Consider the following 23,168-nt stretch of genomic DNA (forward strand, 5'->3'; position numbering starts at 1 on the left):
TCCAGCGTGGAGGCTGCCTTCATGCGCAACATGGAATTCTCAGCCTACAAGACAATCGACAATCCGCGCAGAGCAAAGCGACGACGGAGTTGCAATACCCATGCGTCCAGCCCGAGGTCAGGTGCTAACGCTCAGAGACCGCAGAAGCGGACACGTACAGAGGACGAGCATCCCGTCGGCTCATCAACGCCGAGACAGCCGCGTCTATACGGCAAGACCCCCATGGCCACCGTCCTCAACCATCCTCACTACGGCGTCTTGCAGCACGGACCCAACCCTGTAGACCCGCGTGAGCTTCATCGCCGTGAGCTGGTCTTCCATACTACCTATCCAGGGATGCCAGACTATCACGTTGGTGACAAGAATGCTGCCACGGAGAGGCAACCGAAGTTGGAGAGCCTGTCGCCGAAGTCGCCGCCGCCGCCTGACATAAGGGGCGTTCGTGGCCAGGAAAGGCCGGCTGAACGGCGGTCTATGGTGGAGATCAGCAGCTCTGACGATGATGACATGGGCGACATACCGTACGCACCCGTGGACAAGCGTGAAGCTGTTGGGGGCGAAACTGAGGTGAGTCGTGGAGGGCGATGTTACAAGGATGCCACTGCGCAGGGTTCTGCGAGGGATTCTGACAAGGTGACGCCAAGGAATATGAAGAGCGTGACTGACGATGACTGGGATCCGTCCGAAGATGAGATAGCGGACCCTGGATCTGGGGCTTCCGACTCTTTTGGGCATGGTGTTCGGCCTGGGAGGAGGCGCGTGAACCAGAAACGGCGCGCGCTCGAGCAGAGCAGAACTAACAACGCCCAGTTCGATGGTGGTCGAGATAGCACGGGTTTCGACATCGCCACCCCTCCAGCCGAGAGTCTCCTGCATGTCCAGAATGACCTCGTTACTCTGTGGGCACCACGCAAGACCAACAAAGTCGAACCTGAGTTCCGCAAGGGCAAACGCCTCGTCAAGCGAGATGGCTATTCCATGACTCGTATGTTGGATCCAAGCAGTTTAAACCTTGACAAATCAGATTTCCTAACTGCGTCCTCTAGCAAACGCCATCGATCAGCGAGCTCGCAAAGCGCAGGAGACTCGACTCAAGGAGCGGATGGCGGCCATGCTTGACGCAGAGATCGCAGCGGGTGTGGAGGGTGAAGGGTGGGGGACGCCAATGAGGCGGTTGTACAAAGCTGTGGTTCGGCAGTTGGAGTTGGCCGGTGTTGAGAGGGCAGGTGGAAATAAGAAAGGGGATGGAAATGGGGATGGGGACAAGGATAGGAGGCCATTGGCGGCGTTGAAGGCGGAGAATGAGCGGCCCAGGAGGGCAGTAGCTGCTGTTGTGCAGGTGGCTGTGGCTGTGGCGAGGGTAGATGCAGGTGACACTGGTTGAGAATCGATGCAAAGGGTTGTCGGCGGCAGACACACGGTCGCGATACATGGAGGAACGGCTCTCTGAATTTGCAAAGGTAGACACGCCTAGATGGAAGTTCAATGAATGTCAAATGCGGGCACGCAGACCTGGAGGGAGATCGATCGGTGCATTGATGCCAGTCGATGAATCTAATTCTAAACTGTATCTCTGGTTTATGTTCCCATCCACGCTCATCGGGCGCCAGGCTGTCATAACTTGGCTTTCCCCTGTCCCTGCTGCTTCGGATGGACGAATCCCTTCTGGAAGACGGCCTTGTCGTGGATACACGTGATGCACGTCTTGCCATCGATCTGAATCTCACCCCTGAGATTGGCAGTGTTCCGACCCGCCTGCACCGCCTCACATACAACCCTCACTGTCGAGCCCAGCGGCACGGGACGCAGATAGCTCATGGTGATAGTCCTGGACACGTGGCCGGCATCGAGGAATCCCGGCTTGGCCAGCGTAAGCAGCGCGGTTGAGGTCAGATTGTCGAGAACGATGCAGGCCATGCCGCCGTGCATGTTTTTGCCCTTGTTGCAGTGCTCGGGCGTGATGTTCATGGTCCACTCGGTCCGGCCGGGCGAGGCTTTGACGAGCGTGATCTTGCCGGCGCGGTGGGCGACAGTGTCAGGCCCACAGTAGTCCGGGTCATCGGTCAGCGCCTTGACGAGCGCTGCTATGCGGTCCTCAATGGAAAGGGTCAGGTCCGGGCGCTGGTATGCATCTGGTTTGGCTGACATGTTGATGTCGATGTTGGGAGGGCGCGACACAGTTAGTTGAAGGAGAGCTCGACCCGTCTCAATGATACTTGTGTAGACGGTCTCTCTAACATGCTGAAAAGACGGAAGATGTGGTTACAAGGTATCGTAGCCTTCCTCGATCAGCATCCCCCAGTGCCCCTCGAGTTGCCTCGGTTCGATCTTGGCCAATCAGGTGCAGGCGACCATTGCCCGCTTGGCAGGGCGACCCCGTTCCCTAAATGGGGCCTCAACAGCCTTGGACAGCCTTAAAACACGCCTAAAACTGCCCGGACCCCCCTTTGCCAGCGCAACGGCGCGCCAGAGCCCCGGTCCTTCTGCAGATCTGCTTGGTACCGTTGCATTCCACGCAATCAGGTGAAGCGTTTCAGCCTTTCCTTCTGGCCCGACGGCTTGTTTGATTGCCGTCGAGAGTCATGTGCTGTCTTTCTTCTTTATCTCACCATGTCCGACGAGGAGGATGCGGCTGACCCTACCAGAACTTCTTCGCGTAGGGACCGTTTCAAGGGCGCTGTGGCCCGCACCAGGACCAAGCTCACCAAGAAGAACAAGGAGACTGCGACCACCGTCGATGACTTTCTTGCCAGCGGAGCCGCCTCGACCTCGACCGGACGTCCTTCGGTTTCCGACTCCTTCTCATTCGTGTCTGACCGCCCTTCCACTTCGCAGTCACACCATGATGAGAGTCACGAGATCCTGCGACCCACCACCGACCCTGTTCCCCCACCTCAGCCCTCCCCCCGGCGCATAGTCGTTCCAAAGATAGATGTTTCGACTTCACAAAGATATCCTGCGGCGCAACAGATAGAGGCACATAACAACGACCATGCTGCACCAACCCACCTGCGGCCCGAATATCAGGGAAGGCTTCCATCGACCAGTTCCCTTGCAAAGGGCCGAAGACGAGCCAGAGGATTGAGTGTACAGTTTACGGACCGGCCGCCGATTGTCATCGGCGAGGGCGGCGATGAGGCAGAGATACCGCCTATAGAAGTAGGCAGGGCCAAAGCCCGAGCACGCTCGGTATCGCCGCCTCGTACCTCTGCCACCCAGGGGAACTCTGGCGGGCGAATATGGAATAGGTCGCCGCTACCGTATCTCCCACGCTCAGGAACCGCATCGCCGCAGCAAGTTCCTCCGAGTCTTCAACGACCACCACCTCCACCAGCCCCTGGTACTCAGGATTCGGGAGGTATTCCTTCTCCTGGGCTCAAACGCGTGCAGACAGGTATGATTGGTGCTACTCCGTCCCCAATATCAGAGAGCAAGCAAGCCATGGACAAAGAGTTCGAGATGAGTATGGGAATAAGTTCAGCCCACACCAACACACCTTCGAGTACTGTCTCCACTGCCGAAGGACCAACCATCCTCGCACCCAAGCCCATTCGACCTCCCGTCGCTGTACCGAACGTCGCAGAGATTCCGGAGCCACACGAGCTCAAGCGAGAGCACGGTACTAAGAGTCTCCGTAATAAATTCGTGGTCGGTGAGGGAGACGCACTTCGGTCAGCTCGCCAGGATCAGTCACCAATACATCCACCAGGAGGGTCAGACGAAGACTTCTCTCCACCTCCAGGACCTCCACCTGGAAAGCAACCTTCTCGCCACGGGCCGCTTCCTCCCACTACGCAGTATCAAGGTCAAGGGTTTGCGCCACCTCAACATCCGCCCCCTGGCTGGCGTCAACCCGTTCAAGGCAATCCCCAATCCCAGCATCCGCCTACCCATCGACGTCCTCCAGACGAGGAATTGTTCCCTCCTCCTGGTCCACCGCCAGAAAGGCGGCCTGTGGGAGCACCGTTTGCTCCACCACCTGCACCACCGGCGGGGCCGCCTCCTGCTCCCCCTCCGCCGACACGCAATCCTGACGACGATTATATGGGCTGGGTGGCCGACAAACCTCCCAATGCACCGGCTCACTCCTTTCCAGGAGTCGACTCAGCAGGCAAGCTTGCGCCTTTTCCGGGGTTGGATGAGGATCAAGAGGCCAAACCAGAGAAGCACAAGAAGCGCTGGTTTCGACGCGGATCATGAAAAAGTATGCTTGGTTGGTTAATCTATGTCTAGATGCATGGCAATACTCAGCAAGACTGATAAGCCTCGGACCAGTACCGAGCCTGTGCCTACTGTGGCAGCTTGGCCACTTCTCGGAAGCCTTGAATGAGGTCATCCAACAAGTCCCTCTCGTCTTCGATTCCTATACTCACTCGAAGGACATCAGCTGCGACTGTGCTATCCGTCATGGTGCGCCATTCGATTAAGCTCTCCACGCCGCCCAAGCTGGTGGCATGGTGGAACAATTGTAGTTTGCCGGGCAAGTGCCTCGCATAGTCTGCGGACTTCAAGGCAATGGAGAAGACTGGACCAAATCCTCCAGGCATCTGCTTCCTCAGCCAGGTCTTGTAGTCGTCAGTCTGCAGACTGGCATGCGTCACCGCTTTCACCACGGGCTTGATGGCATCAACGTCCGACTGAGACAGACCAGTGCCTACGGTGTGGCCCGTCAAGGCCCCGTCTAGCGCTTCAACTATGCGCTGAGCGGTCTCACTCTGCCTCAGCACCCGCAGCTCGAGGGTGCGAACACTTCTGACACCGAGCCATCCCTCCAAGCCGCCCATGACTGAACCCAAGAACTGTCGATCTGTTCGTAGCCTCGGCAACCACTCTTCGTTCTTGAAAGCCAGCACACCGCACAGCAAATCTGAGTGGCCGCCGATGTACTTTGTCCCGGAATGCATGACTACATCAGCTCCCTGCTTGAAAGGGTCCTGCAACGGCGGGGGTGCAAATGTTGAATCGACCATCAGGTAAGCGCCTCTGGAATGAGCTTTCTCAGCATAGTGCTGAATATTAAAGGCCTTGCCGGTTGGATTGACGGGTGTTTCCAAAGCGATCAGATCACCTTCCGACAGCTCTTGGGGGTCGCAGTCCAGCGGTAGCTTCTTGCACCCTGTCAGTCGCTGGTGGACGCCAATGACACCATGGCAGCCATGGTAGCCATCTCCAATGGCGATTCGCTTTGGATTGAGGTGGACAAGCAGAGCGTAGAAGGCAGATAAGCCCGATGAGTATGTCAAGCAGGGAGCATGCAAGAGAGACTCCAGGATAGACTCTAATCGGGAGGTACTGTGAGTAGTGTACCGCGAGTAGACGTGCTCAGTCAAACCATATTCATCAGGGCGCCGTTGGTGGAACGGTTTCAATTGTGCAGGGTCCTCCGGATACCTAAAGGTCGTGCTCATATGCACCGGAGGCGCAACGTCAGCGACCACATTCAGGGGGTCATCGGCGTGGACGGCTCGCGTAGAAGCAGACAACGATTCGAGATGCAGACGGCTCACAGCAGCCGAGTCGACCTCAACGGGAGGATTCTTGTCGAGATCGGCACCCTCGACGGCGGCTGCACCGTTGACACTGGGCGGCGACGGCGACATGCTGGCTACCTGTACGAGAACCGTAGAGAAATTGATCCCAATCTCAGAATTTTCCACGTCTCGGAAATGGCGCCATGATTAATGCTCGGTATCGCTCTCTTGCGCCCCGAGCCCTGCGCCTTTTGAATTGCCAATCAACCCGTCGGTGGGGGCTGTGACCCACATTGAAGCTGATTGTCCCTCTCGGCCACCATACCACCGTGTACCCCAACCAACGCCCTGGCACGCGTGCAGCACGGCCGCAGCAGAGGTCACCGGTGGTTGGGCGAATCACCAGACGAGCGCAGTCGTCCGCAGCCCAACCCTTGTAACGTCACGGACGCCGCGAACGCCAACGATTCCCATAAGGCCTGGCACGCCATGCGACGTCCCGCTCTCTCCTCATGTCGTCGTCCTCGCCCTTCAACTCCCTCACCACCCGGTACCACACCTTCTGCGACGCGAACCATGCCCACCCAGGTGATCAGACGATCGACGTCAATCACCTCGCCGAGCACCACCACGGTCTGTGCCGCCACGGCCACATTCCAGGCCACAATAACATAGAGCCAAACATGGCAGACGCAGCCAATGACGATGATCCGACGGCGGTGGAGAACCGGCTTCGGTGTTGTTGCGGGAGGAGCGACTGTGCCTATCTCGAGCACAACAATGTGGCTCTAGAGGGTCTCGAGCGGGACCTGGAGAAGGCAGCGAGACTCGGTCAGGTATGATTTCCCTGCTCTTCTTGTTCGTCTTGGCCTCTCTGCTTTAAACTTTTCATTGGAATTCGTGAAAGCCGGTAGTGGACGGGGGAGGACGAATAAAAGCACCAACGTCCATTCGGCGTCAGTACGGGTTGGGTGGTACCTGTGCAACGCAGTGAAGGCAGTTGCGGCTTCGATTCGCTGTGCCACCAGCTGCTGCCGCAGCAACTCTACCTGCGTGCGCTCGCAAACCTCACAGCCTCTTTCGCCATCGTCGCTGTTGGAACCCCAATGTAGTTTGCGTCACTATGGATTCGCCGCTGTCGCCGATGCAACGTTGGTCGTTTTCGCCGGGTTCGGCGCATCACAAGAGATCAAGCACGAGTTCCACGAATAGCGGACTAACTTTCGCCCTCCAGGCACTTCTCGCGCGGCACGAATCCTATGTCGCCGAGACACACCAGGATAATGAGCGCCTCAATGCTAAGATCGCGGAGTTGGAGGAGGAGCGCATCACTTTGCAGAACGCCAACGAGAAGATCGTGGCTGAGAACAAAGATCTGCTCGTCAAACTGGACACGATCAACAAGTCGTATACCGAGAGCGACTCCACGGTCAAGAGCCTCGAAGCACTACTGAAAGACACCGAACTCGAAGTCCGCCGACTCAATGCGCTAGCCCGTCGCGCGGAAGAGCTGGAGGCTCAGGTCCATGATATGGAGCGTGAGCGAACCGCCTTATCCCGGCAACTATCCGACAGCGAGCAAGAAAGCAGAAGCGCCATCGGCAGATGGCGCGAGAGCGAGAAACGACTCCGCCAGCTTGAACTCGAACTCGAGAAGATTGAGTGGGAAGCCAAGCACGAGATGGATAAGCATCAAGAGGTTGTAGCACGTCTGGAGCGAGAGCGAGTGCTCGAGAGGGAACTAGGTGGTGCTGAAGGCCGATTAAAGGGCGCCGCCGCGCTGCAAGGCATCCAAAGTGGCAACAATGACAACGTGGTCAGCCACTTTGTTCGGGATATATTGCAGGACAACGCGACTATGCAAGCTGGTATCGTTGAGCTCAGGGAATTGCTCTCATCCAGTAACAACGAGGTCCAGAACCTACGGCAACAGATCATGCACCACCAGCCTATCGAAGACTCTGAAACACCCAATCAGTCGTCACCCCTTCCCCTAGACCAGCAGATCGGGTGGGAGCAGCCATCCCAATCCGATGTCCAGCGGGAGGTCCATGTCCACCATCACTACCACGCGAAGCTCGCGGCCAAGGGCAGCCGAACACCAAACATCCGCAAGCGCCACGGTCGGAAGACTGTCATGCCTGGTTACCTCACAACCCCCGAGTCTTCTGTGCCTTCGACACCGCTATCAAGACCCCAACGTTACCCATCAAGCCCGGTCACCTCATTGCAATTACACCAGCCCCAGCCGAAGAAAGGCAATCGGTGGTCTGTCCAATCGGCGGCCACCATGTCCTCAACCTTCTCGAGTCTCCCGAGTTCGCCTCGTTCTTACTTCGACCGTTATAGTTCCATCTTCGACCGAATCGATCCTGGCGAAGACTCTTCTAGGCCAACAAGCCCCGACACTGAGCCATATAAATCACCTATCATGCCTCAATCAGAGGCCCAACTTTCAAAACAAACACGTCTTGACTCTTTTGGAGGTGTGCTAGAGGATATCAGCGAACCTCCCATCCCTGAGACATCCACTCCTCCTGTCGCACCACCAATAGATGAAACTACACCACAGACCGCTCTACGAGATCGCACTTCGCAAGACCTTACCCCTAAACCATCACAGATTCTTACACCTACACCTTCACAACCGATTGACATGCCAACGAAACAACCAGAAGTCACAATATCGGTTCTGTCCAGTCCTCGAAGTCCTCAAGTTCAACCTCTTGCACCTGAAACACAATCTGTTCCTCAAGAATTTGTCATCCCCGACCACGACACCCCGTCACCCGCCCCATCACCTTCAGTCGAAGAAACGCCCTCTGCACCGGCGACGCCGCCACGCACACCCCAACCCGATAATCTTCCAGACGAGCAAGAACCATTCCCTGCATCACCAGGCGCCATTTCTATTCGTCCCACTCTGCGCCGATCCACCTCTACCGACTCCCTCTCCATCGCTGGCATGGACATCCACATTCCAAAACGGTCGTCACCGGAGTACACACCACAACGTATTCGAGCCTATTTCACACCCTCGCAACCCCCGACGTCTGCTCTCACACATCTCTCCACCGCCTCTAAACAACCCCTCACCGCCATCGCCGCAACCACGGCCTCTGCCAGCCAATTCAATACGCTATCATCACTCCGTGGCGGCGACGAGGGACGGCGCGGCCTGGAAACCATCTTCGGCTCACCTGCCGCCAACCCTTCTCGGCATCCTCCTCACGCAGAGCAACCTCAGACCGCAGGCGTCGGTGTAGCCGGCAGGCTAGGCGGTTGGGTGCGCAACAAATGGGGCACGGCGCCCACACGATCCACAGGAGATCTGAGGTCAGTGAGCGCATCGCATGCTGTGACGCCATCGCGACGTCCGCCGTTGGCCACGCTGCTAGAGGCTCCGCCACCACACACCGCACCCGAGGTACCAAAGGCACAAGCCCATGCGGAAGCAGCTACCGATGCCGATGGCGGTTTGGACCCCACAGCCGTCCAGCGCAGCCCACCTCGAGACGTGCCCCGCCACGCCTCAGACCGGCCCGCGTCAATCCTGACCACGAGCTCAGGCAGCACGCTCGGGAAGCGTGGCACTGGAAGCTTCGCAGCGACTGGCAGCATGGCAGTCAGCGTCGGTGCCGGTGCGAGTCGACGCATGCCTGGCATCAACCAGAAAGGCGCAATTCCGGGTTTTTGGATCCCACAGAGGGCGCCGAGCCAGGTTGAGGTGCCGGTGGGAAGGGTGGATGAGTCGGCGTTGAGGGAGGGGTTGGCAGAGGATTTGCGGTAGATGGTTCGGCTGGGGTTATGTTGGTCAGTGGTTGAGGGTCTCCAAGGGAGGGAGAGCGGAGGTGTGGAAGGCATGCCCACGTGGTCAAGAGGCGCACAGGAACACTGCCTTGACGTTTTCTCTGCTGTTCTTCGAAAATACCCCCCCATTGTTGTTCTCGGGTTTTCAATGTGCAATCGCATAGAGCACATGCAGATCTTCGGGCCCTGGGAGAGCACAGGCGGCGATCGAATGGCGAGCCAATATTGTGCTGTGAGACGCAGCTTGCCTACCCTACGATGGGACGACTTGATCTTTTTGCCGGCGCAGATGTTCAGATGGGGGGCCAATCATCCACCCACCTGCCTGCGGAACCGCGGATAATGTTCAGGGGCTAACTTCACGAATGGACTGTCAGTCAGTCGCCTTCAAAGACCGCGAAGACGTGGCGCGATGGATGCGACGCATCAGAAGGGGGGGAAGGCCTTCCCTGGCAGTGAAGGACATGATGTAATGAAGACTCAATCATACATTAATAGCTCCAGTTTCGGGGTGAACGAGCAACTTGAAGTGCTCACGATACGTACATAAGACGTTAATGCTACACTGTGCATAGCCAACTTCGTTCATATACAGTACAGTACAGTACCAATCCTTAGGTGTCTGGGCCAAAATGAGGTTTCTCTACTTTCAGCTCCGACTATACTTCGCCCTCGTCGAAGCGGCGGAGGTGACGATCAATCTTGGCCATTGTCGGGGAGGCGTGCCTTGTGTCCTTGCCGGCTGCAGTCGAGAGAGTACCATAGCGTGCACGGCGGTGTCGGTAGAAGTACCGACCGCGACGGTCCCTCAGTCGCAACCCGCTTGCACGCAAGTCCGCTGCTTCTGCGTTCCCTCTCTGTCTACGCCGCGAGTCGTGAGCATCGTTGAGGAACTGTGTGGCTTCAGCCCATATGGCGTCTCCGCATAGGTTGAGGAAGCCTTTGCGCTTTTCCCACTCTGGCGGCGCAAGCTTAGGAGTCGGCGACAATTCAGTCTGCATCGGCATGCGATACAATCGTTGATCGGCATCATTCAAGACTCTGGAAGTCTCGACGACCTGAAAAGTCCACGAGGGAGGATAGATGATTCTATGTCCAACAAGAACACAAGTGTCTGTGGGCAGTTGTATAGGAAGACCTCCCATGCGTCTCGGCATGGAGACTTTCGAAGCTCCTGTCGGTCGGCAGTGAAGCCGCTGGTTTCCAGGGACAGCATGTGTTCGAGATTGTTACTGAGACACCAGTTGGTCTTGATCTGCTCAGCGTGCAAGTTGTTGGCCAGAGTAACTCGTTCGTTTTTCTTTATTTTGCGTGAACTCCATTTTAACTGGATATACTGTGCAGCAGTTGCTGAATGTCTTTCCAACGCGTGCAAATGCAACGACAGGTGGTCGTCCGCATGTACACTGACGCCAATCTTGCAATTCAGATTGAATCACATGTCGTGTCGGCCAGCTTATGAACCCGCGGGCAAGGCGATAGTCTCGCAAACCGGAAAATACCCAAGACGGAGCGTCGTTCCTACGAGGCTAAGTAGAGAGCAACGGGGCAAAGCCAACGAAACCAAACTTACCAATCATCGGATTCACCGACTCGTAGTCGCTCCACTTCGGAGCTCGTCGTATTCCAGGGTCTCCAGGAGCTCTGATAACATGTACCATACCACTCAGACCGGTAACGATCTTCCCAGATTGCCTCGGCCTATGAGATTTCTGGTGGAGAATACCGCATAGCAAATATCTGAATGGGGGATACGATGTTGTGGAAGAGACCAGTCTGCTTGTTTAACGGTGGCACGTCGTACTTCACGACTTCAACCCGCAGGCCGCAGTCTGGACCGTGACATTCGTCGAGGAAGCCGCTCAATGTCTGCAAATTGCGTTGTGTGGCAGAGATGAGTATATCTGTGTATGGGTTGGCTTTGGCAAGTCGTGACAATGTCTCAGCAAGAGCTTTGCAGGCTTCTGGCTCATAGGTGATGTCTGCCCCGATGATGATGTCGTATGGCCGCTCGGTACTGGATGGAGACAATTGGTTTTTGTAGTTCATCTGTCCTTGGGTAGTGGACAGCTCGTCAATACCGTCGCTAGCCGAAGGGCCGGGTTGCGTGGCATCACCACGTCTGCGAATTATACGGCTAAGGTCGTCCTCATCGCCCCAGTAAAGTCTTTGCACAGTAGGGTGAGATGTGCCCTGGTAATGGTGGCTATTTCGCTCGACGTTCTCCTCGAGACTGACCAACACATCTTCGTGACCATCGGTCGCAGTGACTGTCTCTGGTTGAAGGTAGGCAGCGCAAAATATGGACAGAAATCCGGTACCGGCGCCCAGCTCCAGTACTCGTTTACCCCTGATCAACTCTGGCTGGCTGTGAAGATAGCTAGCAAGACGTAGTGCCGCTTCCCAGGTCCTCAAGCCAGTATTCGGACCCGATCCGATGATCTTCTTAGCCTCAAGGATCTCGATGGGGTCAATATCGGCATCGAAGCCAACGGGAGGTACGTAGGAGACCAGAGTCTTGCTCAGGTCGACTGTTGGTCTCGAATGCGGCAAGGTCGCTAGCAGGGTCATCAAGTGGTCCGAGACCTCCTGCCCAATGTGTGTCAGGATCCAGGCAAACAGGTTGTCTTCCGTGTTAGACGTCGGCTTACCTCCTCGTCATTACCTTCAATGGCTTGCTGGATTCGCTCGACTACTGCCCGCAAGATCTTGGCCTGGTACGCTGAGTATTCTGATGCTGGTTGATTGAAAAAGCGCCTTTCCAAAGTTAATTGTACGTCTGGATGCCTCAGCACGGAGCCGGAGGGGATCCCGGGCGGGTCGATTTGCTGCGAATACTTGCGATAAAACTCAGCGAGAGACTGGTCCATATTGGAAAGAATTTTATGAGATGCAAACGTGGTAGTCAACATAATCGGATGAACCTGTTACCAGAGCTTCGGAAGACAGTCCTCCATACCATTTAGATCATCTTTTTCGTCTGGTAAGCACGACCGCCTCGTCATTTGAAGAGCAACAGCGACTTGATCCCGCCGTGGTCGTCAATGTGAGGAAGGTGCTGAGTTGGTACTGGACCACGCCTTACCACTCTTGGACTAGCATCTCTGCCAAGATTTCACACGCCAAGCCTATGGCCGCACCCAAATTTGAAAGGCTACTCTCTCGGCTGCGTTCAACGACCTCACCGTGATCAACTCCCACATCCTTTGCAGTCCACGACTCCCACCGACTGCAATCATGGCCGACGGACAGGTCACCATCCGAACTCGGAAGTTCATCACCAACCGCTTGCTCTCCCGCAAGCAGATGGTTGTGTAAGTCTTTCTCTTCGGCGCCCGCCCCGCCAGCGACATCGAGCCCTCGAACACAACCTCTGCTTCTTAACTCTGCCTGGCCACCATCAATATTATAATCGTTCGCTAACATTGAACCCGCAGTGATGTCCTCCACCCCAACAGCGCCAACGTCAGCAAAGATGACTTGCGTGGCAAGCTCGCCGAAGTGTACAAGTCGAACAAGGACCAGATCAACGTCTTCGGCATGCGCACCCAGTACGGTGGCGGCAAGTCGACGGGCTTCGCCCTCATCTACGACTCGGTCGAGGCCATGAAGAAGTTCGAGCCCCACTACAGACTCGTGCGCGTCGGCCACGCCTCCAAGATCGAGAAGGCCTCCCGACAGCAGCGCAAGCAGCGCAAGAACCGCTCCAAGGCCTTCAGAGGCACCGCCAAGACGAAGGGTGGCAAGAAGAAGAAGGAGGGCAAATAGATGCTCTGACTTGATGACCCAGGTGTGGATGGCGCTGCTGCTGGAGGTGTTGTGGGGATGGGTTGGTGAGAAGCGCCGGTGGACGAGAAAGTGCATGAAGTCACGAACGGACTCTTGAGAGATGGCGACTAAAGCTGCGACAAGGTTGACTACATGGTCGACTGATGGCAGTCCGCAACATCATCATCAACACACCAAAGCTCCATGATGGCTCGAAAGCGTCAGCTGAGCAATCAGAAAATGTGCATCAGGCTATTTCGTCGAGAGGATAGCCCGGCGCAAAACCATATGAAATTTCTGAAATTCACAAAATGACCTTCTTCTTGCGCGAAATTGGGAGCGGGACTAACAGCAGTGTAACTGACACAACTTTTTTTTTTCGCGACTCGTGGCACATGCTATTTGCTCCCTACTACACGATGGTTTCAAGATGCAGCACTCTTAAGGAAGCAAGAGGCGTCGGGTGTGCTCGGCGAACCTCCACGCTGGAAGTTCCAACATCGATCTCGTACAAAACTACTCTTACACGCGCCTAACATCTCGCCTCCGTGATAAATCACACCCTGAGGCACATCGAAAGAGAAAAGGCAGCCAGCCATCATCTTCTAACCCAAGACTCGCAGCAGCAGAGTCTCCCACGCAGAAGCCCATATTCCCCAGGGTATCCTCCCCGCTTACTTCTCTTGACAAGACTCATGAACGCCAAAAGCACCAACGAGACTTTTCAAGTGCCCAGCCCTTCTTTCCTGCTCCTCCTAAGCCTGCGAGTTTACCTTCTTCTTTCCCCATCTCGCCCAATTACAGAGAGCAATGTCCGCTATGGTACATATATTATTGTTCTCCCTTTCGCCCGAAAAGGAGAGTGAGGATGATGAGCCGACTGATGCGCAAGAAACAGCGATAAGAAAAAAACCCGAGATGACGGCAACGAACCCAGCTCTGTAGTAAGCATCAAGTGAACGCACCTGATGTGCGAGACCCTGGGCTCCGCGTTGGAGAAAGGCAGCGTGACCTGATCGTCAAGCCGTGCTGATGATGAAACATTTCGTACCGACGCCGGCTGGAAATGTGGTCTAGAACGCAAATGCAAGGACCAACCACCCCCAGGGGTAACGATGAAGAAAAAGCCGTAATGAAGCTGTGAAAGAACAACCTCGGCGATGGGAGGGAGCAGCAGCAGCAGCAGCAGCATCAGCAGCAACGTCAGTATCCAGCCAGGTTACTGATACTCGCCACATTCGCCCTGCTGCCACCACCACCGCCGCCCAGACCCACACTGCCGGCCGTTGACGAAGCAGGCTGGCACGATCCACCAATCCCAATGCTCAAACCCTCCGATCCCTGCAGGCCCGCAGCTGCATAGTCCTCAGCGCGACCACCGCCGGCACCGGCAGCAACACCACCGCCGTAATCCTTGACTCCACTGGCACGTGTATACGTGTAACCGTTGGAAGGCCGGCCCAGCCCCAGCCCCTCCCCCGATCCCGAAGCAGTACCCAAGCCGACGCCCCGTGTTTGAGATTGAGTGCGGTGCGTGACAGACGGGGCGGCTGTGTAACCATACGCGTCTGCCAGGGAGGACGAGGCTGTCGAGTTACCGCCAGGACCCGCAGATGCCGCGATAATGGACGCTGTCGTGGAGCTGGAAGTCAACGCTGCGGCGGAGGATGCGCCGGAGTCGGATAGGTCGCCGGAGTTGTTGTTGTTGTTACTGTTGTGATTGCTAGACTCGGCCTGAACGTTGCCGCTGAGGCTGCCGTGACAACATTGACTGGTGGTGGGGATGAGGTTGGGTGTGCTGGATGCTGAAATGGTCCGGCAACGTTGCTGGTGCGAGACTTGTCCGGGCATGGTGCTGGAATGGTCAATGTCACTGATTTGGGAGTCGTTCTTGCTGAGACGGTACGTGAGGCTGCTGTTACTGCTGCTGAGGTCGTCGTTTGCACCTGGAAGCGTGCTATTCGGCATGCTAGCCTGCGGGCTGTTACTGAAGCCGAGATAGTTGAAGGCTATTTCTTGAGAGTCGCTGGTGCGGTGTCCGTCTGAGCGCTCTCCACTGAAATCATGCCCGGCGATACTGCTACCCGTGACGCTGGTTTGGCTGGAGATATGGCTGGCCGAAGAGGCGGAGTCGGTGGACCAACCGATCGATGAACGATGCGAGAGCGCCGACAGTGGTAGTGCGTCGAGCGTGGACGTGCCGCTCATCGAAGACGTATACTGCCGGCTGCCGGGCGTAGGTAGAGTCCGGTCGCTGCTGCCGCCGTTGCTGCCTGTGCCGTTCGTGATCAACTGGTATGGCAGACAACTCTCCTTGCCCGACATACCTGCACCACCTCCATGCATGGCCATCATGTTGCTGGTGTCATAGGCTCCGGCCTCGCCAGCACTCTGCCCATATGCCCCAATAACGCTCGCACCAGCCGCCATACCCTCACCCCATACTTGCCCCTGGCTGTGGCTCCGCCCAGTACTGTATGGGTTCATCGAGTAGCTCCCGCACCCACTGGCGCCCCCACTTGAGCTCGTCATCGGGTCAGCGACCGGTAGCAGGAAGCTTGCTGGCTGCTGGCTCGTGTATGGGCTTGCAACCTCATCGGCATTATATGTGCAATAAGAATTAGATGAGAATCCACTGCCACTGCCGGTACGGGCCCACGGTAGACCTCCCTGACTTACGCTCCCAGTATAGGTGGTGGTCGAGAGGGCATACTCGCTTTGCAGGCCTGGGTACGGCGTCGTTGGATGTGGTGAATAAGCACTGTGGCTGGATTGCGGGGAGGTCCCGTATTGATGACCATGATGGCTGTGGTGGCCGTGGCCGTGTGAATGGTGGGTACGGTAGGAGGCAGAGGGGGAAAGCGAGTAGGGATGGTAGCGTTGAGACTGATGGATGCTACTACTGCTACTTGCAGGGCCGTAGTGGGTATGTGCCGAGTACTGGGCGGCTTGTGCTTGCTGCGAGCGGAGCTGATTGTGGCGAAGAATGGCTAAGGATGTTGGATCAGACAGGCTCGTGGAGCAGACCTGTCAGAAGATAAGAACAATTAGTGTTGCGGCTCCCAACGCTTTGGAGTTTGGAGAGAGGAGCAGCACGCACACGAAGGAACTGGCAACCCGCGTGGCCAGCATTGCGGCAGTTCGAGCAGCCGCCGCCTTCGTCTCCAGAACATTTGATCTTGCGTTTACGACAGCGGTGGCACTGTTCACGGTGAGGACTTGGTACTTAGACGATACTGGCGTCGCTACTTACTGCCACCGGGACTCGTTTTCTCGGTGCAGCTCCGTGTCTGTCGGTCTCTGACGAGGGGGTTGTCCGCCTACTCATCTGGCTGTTCGTCTCGTACTGATCGAGTAGACTTGAGTTCTGGCCGAGTGGCATTCGAAGGCCAGAGTCTCCGCGTCTGAAGAACTCGACTGGCTCATAGTACTGTCTGGACAGCTGATGATGTTAGTTCACGGCTGAATGTTTGGGTGGCAGGCAAACCATGGTAAGGTGTTGATGGTACTTCCAAGAGTTACAGGAATCAAGAAGTCTGACGTATGAGGGCGCAAGCGCTGCTGACAAGGGTTAAAGAAATCCAAGTAGACAGAGAGTGTACAGGACTAGAGCGTCAGACTTGAACCAGGGTCCTCGTCGATGCCCTGGATCGTAGTGGAAGAGAGGACAAGGGTCGTGGGCGGATTTCAAGGCAACAAAGAGAGAGGACTGCGCAGTGAACAGTTTGCTGCTCCGCCCCACGTATAACGAGGCGTGGCAGAAACAGTATGTGTCATATACTTGAGCCGCACTGATGCCCTCAACAGATGTCGCTGCTCTCATTCCAATTCACGCGCTCGTGCAGTCTCGACCAGCATGGCCATAATGCCCGTCGCTGCTGTTGAAACTTCGTGGTAAGATTTTGCTGCTGCAGGCCCTGTACTTACCCGGATTGTGCTACCCAACATCGCCCTCAAGGAACAGGATGGATCTTGCAAGCATCATGGAGTGCCGCTGGACCAGTCACCCAATGGGAAGATTTGGGCCTCTCGTCACTCCCTCGTGAAACACGGGGAGAGCTCCAACCAATGGAGCTGAAATGGGAGGAGCAGGACGGTATCGAGGCGTGGGCCAGTGACTTACATGCCTGCCCAGACACAACCTGATCAGGCGTGGAGGGACACGAAAGTGAGGTGGTAAGGATTTAAGCTAGGGCTGGGTGTCTGGCGAAAGGATGACACGAGAGCTCACTTGGTGAGAAAGGGTCAGTAATTTTGAAGGTGTGAGCCAAAGGCTGCAGGATAGAGGGGGCAAGCCTGGTCGGAGGCGTTGCCTGATTGGACGTCGACCAGCACGGCGACGCAGTCGGGTTAAGCAAACATTCAAGACGGGCTGACTTCACGTTTCAATCGCCGCTAATTGGAGTGGATCAGCGTTCCCATCAAATTTCTGGATCGACGTTAGCAATTCAAGTGGTGGTGATCTTCTAGGACATCTAGAGCTCAGTATCAGCCTGGATCGTCGACCAGTCTCGCTGGATTCTGTACGTTAACTTGATAAAGCTAGTACAGTGCTGGTCTGGAAGCTGGTCATGGTGGTCATGAATCTCCTTCCACAACTGGGCTGCGTAAGGTGGATCGGCCAGGGTATGCAGTATCGTCCTCTTCTGTGATGTTCTCGGAGATTTTCCATGCATGACATGCCCGAGCTTGGTAGTGTTCGTTAATGACCTACGAATCACCGCAGTCAACGAGATTCAGCTGCAACTGTGACGAGGTATCTCATCCACGGTGGTTCGGGAGCAGGGTTGGCCCCTGAAAATTGGCTGCGGACTGCCTGCGCGTAGTCGCATGACGACGGTTGGACGAAATGTCGGAGACTGTCAAGAGGGGCCGCTGGATAGGCTGGGCTTGCCGTTCTAACTGACAAATCACAATCAACTTGCATATGATGGGACTGGTGGTACAGACGCACAGGCAATGCTGCAAATTTTTGTCGAATGGAGTGCACCTGCCATGATATGCACAAGCCAACAAGATGAGGAGGCTGGGTTAGTCAGTTGCGAATCTGTCCGTGCACCGAGCGCAACTCTGACACCGTCGTCCGCGCGTTTCGGAGATTTCGGCGGTTTGCAAGCAGCTTGCAAATATGGTTGGCAGAGGACTGGTCTCAGATAGCTGTTGACGCATCCTGGAGAGACGCTGGCGGGAGACAGGGGGCGGATGCATGGCCACGTGTATTGCTGTCAATTAGAGCGAGAGCCATCCACTTCTACCGATCGAGGGCATGCTGCAGACGGCCGAGAACGGCTGGGAGGTTTACATTCGTCAGTAACCCTGGTTCATTCGGCTAGGTGCAAGTGGCCCTGGCCGTAGAAGAGTTTTCGAAGCAGAAGCGAAAGGAGTCTGTGTCAAATTCGGGGGATTATTGTACTCGTATGACTCGGGAAGCGGTGGCATGGATAGACTGTACACAACGGCGCCTTGCCGACTCAATGAAGGCATGCTCCGAGGCATCTGCGGCAAGGTACCAGTGAGCTGCAAGTATGTCATGCAGATTAAAAGGGCGATCCAGGATTTCAGTCTCGACCAGAAGCTCTTTGTACACCTGATACTACCGTTGTGGCGATGAAGCAAAGTCCATCAGAGAAGCATGAGTCTGCTGGAGATCGCACAGAATTCTGGACGGTGAGGCGTCGAATCCGACCATGGCACGAGTCTTTCCCGAGACGGTGATGTTGTGGTTGTTCCCAGTAAGCCAGAATGTCGAGGTCAGGGTAAAGATGATGCGTCGTTTCACAGTGGCAGTTGTAGTGGGAAGCATTGCCAAGGCTCGTCTGCACCTGCCGCTGAGGCTAGTGAACAGCCTTCCCTTCAGCAACGACTCTACCATCCACGAATTGATGTTCTTGGAATTGTCACTGTCGCATTAATCTTGAAAGACCGCTCGCCTGACCATAAACTCAATCATACAGCGACTAGATGACTTGAAATGAGCGTCATCCTCGAGACTTCTCTAGGAGATCTCGTTGTCGATCTTCTCGTTGAGGATGCACCTAGGTCCTGCGAAAAGTACGTCTCCCCAATGCATTATCAAAATACACCTACTAAGTCTCAAGTAGCTTCTTGAAACTATGCAAAACCAAGTACTACAACTTTTCGCCATTGCATAGCATACAGAAAGGCTTCTCATTTCAAACCGGCGATCCAATCGGCCCGGATTCCAAGGACAGTGATGGAGGTAGTTCTATCTGGGGTCTGCTGTCGGGGCCTTCCAAGAAGACCTACGTGGCCGACATCAACTCCAAGCTGAAGCACATCGAGCGTGGCACCGTTAGTATGGCCACTGTGCCGTCCTCCCGGGATGCTGATGAGCGACTTGCTGGCAGTCAATTCATTGTTACATTGGGCGACGACATTGATTATCTCAACGGCAAGGCTGCGCCATTTGGCAAAGTGGTCGAGGGTTTTGATGTGTTGGAGAAGATCAATGATGCATTCACAGATGCGCAGGGGCGACCACTCAAAGACATACGACTACGCCACACAGTGATTCTGGACGACCCATTCGACGACCCACCAGGTCTCGTTGTGCCCGACCAAAGTCCAGCGCCATCGAAGGCCCAACTCGCAACAGTCATGATTGCGGACGATGAAGAGCTCGACCAAGATGTGGACGAAGAAGCTATGGAAAAACTGCGGCGTGAACGCGAGGCTCGAGCTCAGGCTCTGACTCTGGAAATGGTTGGAGACCTTCCCTTTGCAGAGGTCAAGCCTCCAGAGAACATATTATTTGTGTGCAAGCTCAACCCGGTCACTCATGGTAAGCATGTCTCCATGCCACTGAAACCCCACGCTAACAATTGCAGACGAGGACCTGGAGCTCATTTTCAGTCGCTTCGGCAAGATCCTGTCATGCGAGGTCATCCGCGACAAGAAGACAGGCGATAGCCTGCAGTATGCCTTCATCGAGTTTGAGAACCAGAAGGACTGCGAACAAGCCTACTTCAAGATGCAGGGCGTTCTGATCGATGATCACCGCATCCACGTCGACTTTTCACAGAGTGTGTCGAAACTATCCAATGTCTGGCGCGATGCTACCAACTCGAAACGAGCACAGAGCCGCGGTGGGTTTGGTGGCATCGACAGCCTCGAGAAACGACGACATTACCGTGAAGGGGATGGTGGCAGGAGGGAGCGGAATTACCGAATGGTCTTCGACAAGGCCGACATGAAGCAGGGCGAGGAACAAGGTTCAGAACGCAGTCGACGACGATCTCCCAGCCGGAGCCGGAGCCGAAGTCCAAGGCGTAACAGATACCCAGAGGACCGGAATCACAGGGACTCTGATCGGGATAGGTACAGACCTGCAGCGCATGGGAACAGGGTTCGGGATCGAGATCGAGACAGAGACCGGCGGAGGGACGATGGGGAATACAGACGGCGGCGGGATTGATCGTAACGACCGTGCTCTCACTCTCATACATCCGAAAAGCCGACTCACTCATCTTCTGACTCTGACAACTCTCCCCTGCTGTTGTAACCATTCCAACACTCCACAACCCGCGTTGGGGCCGCTTCCGACCAATGACATCACAGTAAGGCTAGACTCTGCCCCGCGAGGCTGAGTGAAAGCGGGCGAGCCGTTGTTGCACGTTCACTGCGTCTCATTGTTTCAGACTGACTGCGCCGCCAAGCTGACATCTGGTTGTTTGCTCTAGCTCTGACTCTCCCCTTTCTCGTGCTTGCCTCATCAAGAGCTGTAGAAGAATTTAACAAGCCTGCCTAGAGTCGAGAAGGTTTGTCCGTGTTCCATATTCGTTCTTTCCACTCAGTATACACCATGGCAGGCGTTGTCAGCAAAGTGCTCGAGAAGTTGCATCTCTCCTCTGCGGAGTCTGGTGCCCCGCCTTCAGAACCCAACGCCGATGACCTCAAAGAGTTGCGAGAAAAGTATGAAAAGGCTGGCCAAGACCATGTCTTTGCGTTCTATGACGAGCTCGATGTGGCAGGTAAAGCTGCGCTTTTCGATCAGTTGAAGGGCTTCGACCCCGATCGTATCAATGTGCTTGCCGACAAGGCGCTGTACCCTCCAAAGCAAGAGGAGAGCAAGGCTCCCTCAATTGAACCTCTTCCCGCCGAAGCGTCTGCGTCCATCCTCGAGTCCGATGCCGAGCAGATTGAGAAGTGGTACAAGGCTGGCCTAGACCTGGTGGCTGAGAACAAGGTTGCGGTGGTCCTCATGGCTGGAGGTCAAGGTACAAGATTAGGCAGTTCAGATCCCAAGGGCTGCTTCGACATTGGCCTACCGAGCAAGAAGTCGCTGTTCCAACTACAAGGCGAGCGCATTGCAAAGATACAAGAGCTAGCACAGAAGCACAAGGGTACAGACAGCACTCCCGCAGTGCCGTGGTATGTCATGACCAGCGGACCTACCAGAAAACCTACGCAGAAGTTCTTTGAGGACAACAACTATTTTGGGTTACCACAGGAAAATGTCATTATTTTCGAGCAGGGTGTCCTCCCTTGCATCTCTAATGAGGGCAAGATCCTAATGGAGACCAAGTCGAAGGTGGCCGTGGCCCCGGACGGCAACGGTGGCATCTACCAGGCGCTCATAATGTCCGAGGCAAGAGGAGACATGCGGAAGCGGGGTATCGAGCACATCCACGCTTACTGCGTCGACAACTGTCTGGTCAAAGTTGCGGACCCTGTTTTCATTGGCTTCGCAGCGGCCAAAAACGTCGACATTGCCACCAAGGTTGTCAGAAAGCGGGCTGCCAACGAGCCTGTCGGATTGATTGTGCAGAAGGACAACAAACCCGATGTGGTCGAGTACTCGGAAATCGACAAGGAAATGGCCGAGGCCAAGGACTCATCTGATCGCCTGAAGTACCGTGCTGCCAATATTGTCAATCACTATTACTCCTTCCGCTTCTTCGAGAGCATCGAGGAGTGGTACAATAAGCTGCCTCACCACGTCGCCAGGAAGAAGATCCCCTTCATGGACACCGAGAAGGGTGAGACAGTCAAACCGGAGAAGCCCAACGGTATCAAACTCGAACAATTCGTTTTTGATGTCTTCCCGTTGATAGGCATGGACAAATTCGCGTGCTTAGAGGTGGACCGCGCAGAGGAGTTCTCGCCGCTTAAGAACGCTCGAGGCACGGGTGAAGATGATCCAGACACCAGCAAAAAGGACATCATGCAACAGGGAGCGAGATGGCTGAAGAATGCAGGTGCCACTGTCATCAGCGAAGGTGATGAGACTGGTGTTGAGGTGTCACCACTCATCAGCTATGTAAGTTCAAACCCCGCGAAGCAACAGTGATGGCTAACCTGGCTGCAGGGTGGAGAGGGTCTAGGGTATCTCGACAACCGCGAGATCAAGGCACCTGCAGTTATCGAGAGCAAGGCTGCGCAGTAGTGGTTGAGCTGAGAGATTGCTACATTAGAACAAGACCATTGATATCACGAATGAGCGATGCATGCACGAGGAAAGGATATGGCGGGAATAGACTCTTATAAGACTCAGAGCCGTTGCAGCTGCCTAAGCAGGGCTGCCACATAGCTATACCGTAACAAGGGTCTGCTGCAATCTGTGTTCCAGCCTCTACCTGCAAGAGCACAGAGTAGTGAAGTTGCTTTTGGCGATGGTCGGTAGCGGTGTGACTGGGCGCCAATCGTCCAGCAACGGATTTTTGTGTCTGCAGGTCGCCAGGGGCTGCACAGTATAGAGCCGAGGGTGTCCAGCTCGGAGCCGCTCACGCCCTGGAGCGTGTGAGCGAAGATCTTCGACCTTGGGAGTGAGCGAGGTGGTATCGAGGTCTAGCGTCACGTGCCAAGAATGACACCCAAACCGGTATAGCTTCTCGGGTCGCTTGCAGAAATCATTTGCCCGCCCGCCCACCTTTCTGCCAATCTTGTCGCAAAAACCATTCTTCTCGAGATCAGTATCACCAAGCTCCAGGTGCTGAAGGGTTGAAGGTCTTGAACGGAGGCTGGAAGTGTTGGAAAGGAAGTGAGGGAAGAGCCATACAGTAAGCTGCGCCCTCTTGCTCCGTCCTGCAGACTTCGGTGCCCTTTGTCCCACACGACGACCTGCTTGCGCCATCCTGCATGCGGCCGGGAGTCGCATTC

At 55.6% G+C, this 23,168-nt stretch overlaps 10 protein-coding genes across 10 annotated transcripts; 6 read left to right on the top strand and 4 right to left on the bottom strand.

Moving 5' to 3' along the window:
• Nucleotides 1–30: 30 nt before the first annotated feature.
• On the top strand, nt 31–1,384 carry HMPREF1541_01707 (uncharacterized protein; the record flags this gene model as incomplete). Its single annotated transcript, XM_008716064.1, has 2 exons — nt 31–985; nt 1,047–1,384. 2 exons carry the CDS (start codon nt 31–33, stop codon nt 1,382–1,384), a joined length of 1,293 nt encoding a protein of 430 aa, XP_008714286.1.
• A 230-nt stretch (nt 1,385–1,614) lies between these two features.
• On the bottom strand, nt 1,615–2,148 carry HMPREF1541_01708 (uncharacterized protein; the record flags this gene model as incomplete). Its single annotated transcript, XM_008716065.1, has 1 exon — nt 1,615–2,148. The coding sequence occupies one exon, from the start codon at nt 2,146–2,148 to the stop codon at nt 1,615–1,617; it is 534 nt and encodes a 177-aa protein (XP_008714287.1).
• Nucleotides 2,149–2,610: 462 nt separating this feature from the next.
• On the top strand, nt 2,611–4,200 carry HMPREF1541_01709 (uncharacterized protein; the record flags this gene model as incomplete). Its single annotated transcript, XM_008716066.1, has 1 exon — nt 2,611–4,200. The coding sequence occupies one exon, from the start codon at nt 2,611–2,613 to the stop codon at nt 4,198–4,200; it is 1,590 nt and encodes a 529-aa protein (XP_008714288.1).
• An 89-nt stretch (nt 4,201–4,289) lies between these two features.
• Nucleotides 4,290–5,600, bottom strand: HMPREF1541_01710 (uncharacterized protein; the record flags this gene model as incomplete). The annotated part of the gene is made up of 1 exon (XM_008716067.1): nt 4,290–5,600. One exon carries the CDS (start codon nt 5,598–5,600, stop codon nt 4,290–4,292), a length of 1,311 nt encoding a protein of 436 aa, XP_008714289.1.
• A 994-nt stretch (nt 5,601–6,594) lies between these two features.
• Nucleotides 6,595–9,261, top strand: HMPREF1541_01711 (uncharacterized protein; the record flags this gene model as incomplete). Its single annotated transcript, XM_008716068.1, has 1 exon — nt 6,595–9,261. The coding sequence occupies one exon, from the start codon at nt 6,595–6,597 to the stop codon at nt 9,259–9,261; it is 2,667 nt and encodes an 888-aa protein (XP_008714290.1).
• Nucleotides 9,262–10,982: 1,721 nt separating this feature from the next.
• Nucleotides 10,983–12,151, bottom strand: HMPREF1541_01712 (uncharacterized protein; the record flags this gene model as incomplete). The annotated part of the gene is made up of 2 exons (XM_008716069.1): nt 10,983–11,870; nt 11,933–12,151. The coding sequence occupies 2 exons, from the start codon at nt 12,149–12,151 to the stop codon at nt 10,983–10,985; spliced, it is 1,107 nt and encodes a 368-aa protein (XP_008714291.1).
• Nucleotides 12,152–12,518: 367 nt separating this feature from the next.
• On the top strand, nt 12,519–13,049 carry HMPREF1541_01713 (40S ribosomal protein S24; the record flags this gene model as incomplete). Its single annotated transcript, XM_008716070.1, has 2 exons — nt 12,519–12,595; nt 12,719–13,049. The coding sequence occupies 2 exons, from the start codon at nt 12,519–12,521 to the stop codon at nt 13,047–13,049; spliced, it is 408 nt and encodes a 135-aa protein (XP_008714292.1).
• A 1,203-nt stretch (nt 13,050–14,252) lies between these two features.
• HMPREF1541_01714 (uncharacterized protein) lies at nt 14,253–15,401 on the bottom strand (the record flags this gene model as incomplete). The annotated part of the gene is made up of 1 exon (XM_008716071.1): nt 14,253–15,401. The coding sequence occupies one exon, from the start codon at nt 15,399–15,401 to the stop codon at nt 14,253–14,255; it is 1,149 nt and encodes a 382-aa protein (XP_008714293.1).
• A 3,619-nt stretch (nt 15,402–19,020) lies between these two features.
• On the top strand, nt 19,021–20,484 carry HMPREF1541_01715 (peptidyl-prolyl cis-trans isomerase-like 4; the record flags this gene model as incomplete). Its single annotated transcript, XM_008716072.1, has 3 exons — nt 19,021–19,100; nt 19,151–19,851; nt 19,898–20,484. 3 exons carry the CDS (start codon nt 19,021–19,023, stop codon nt 20,482–20,484), a joined length of 1,368 nt encoding a protein of 455 aa, XP_008714294.1.
• Nucleotides 20,485–20,871: 387 nt separating this feature from the next.
• Nucleotides 20,872–22,455, top strand: HMPREF1541_01716 (uncharacterized protein; the record flags this gene model as incomplete). The annotated part of the gene is made up of 2 exons (XM_008716073.1): nt 20,872–22,329; nt 22,378–22,455. The coding sequence occupies 2 exons, from the start codon at nt 20,872–20,874 to the stop codon at nt 22,453–22,455; spliced, it is 1,536 nt and encodes a 511-aa protein (XP_008714295.1).
• Between the last annotated feature and the right edge of the window lie 713 nt (nt 22,456–23,168).

This window comes from Cyphellophora europaea (assembly GCF_000365145.1).
Source record: "Cyphellophora europaea CBS 101466 unplaced genomic scaffold supercont1.2, whole genome shotgun sequence".
NCBI lineage: Eukaryota > Fungi > Ascomycota > Eurotiomycetes > Chaetothyriales > Cyphellophoraceae > Cyphellophora > Cyphellophora europaea.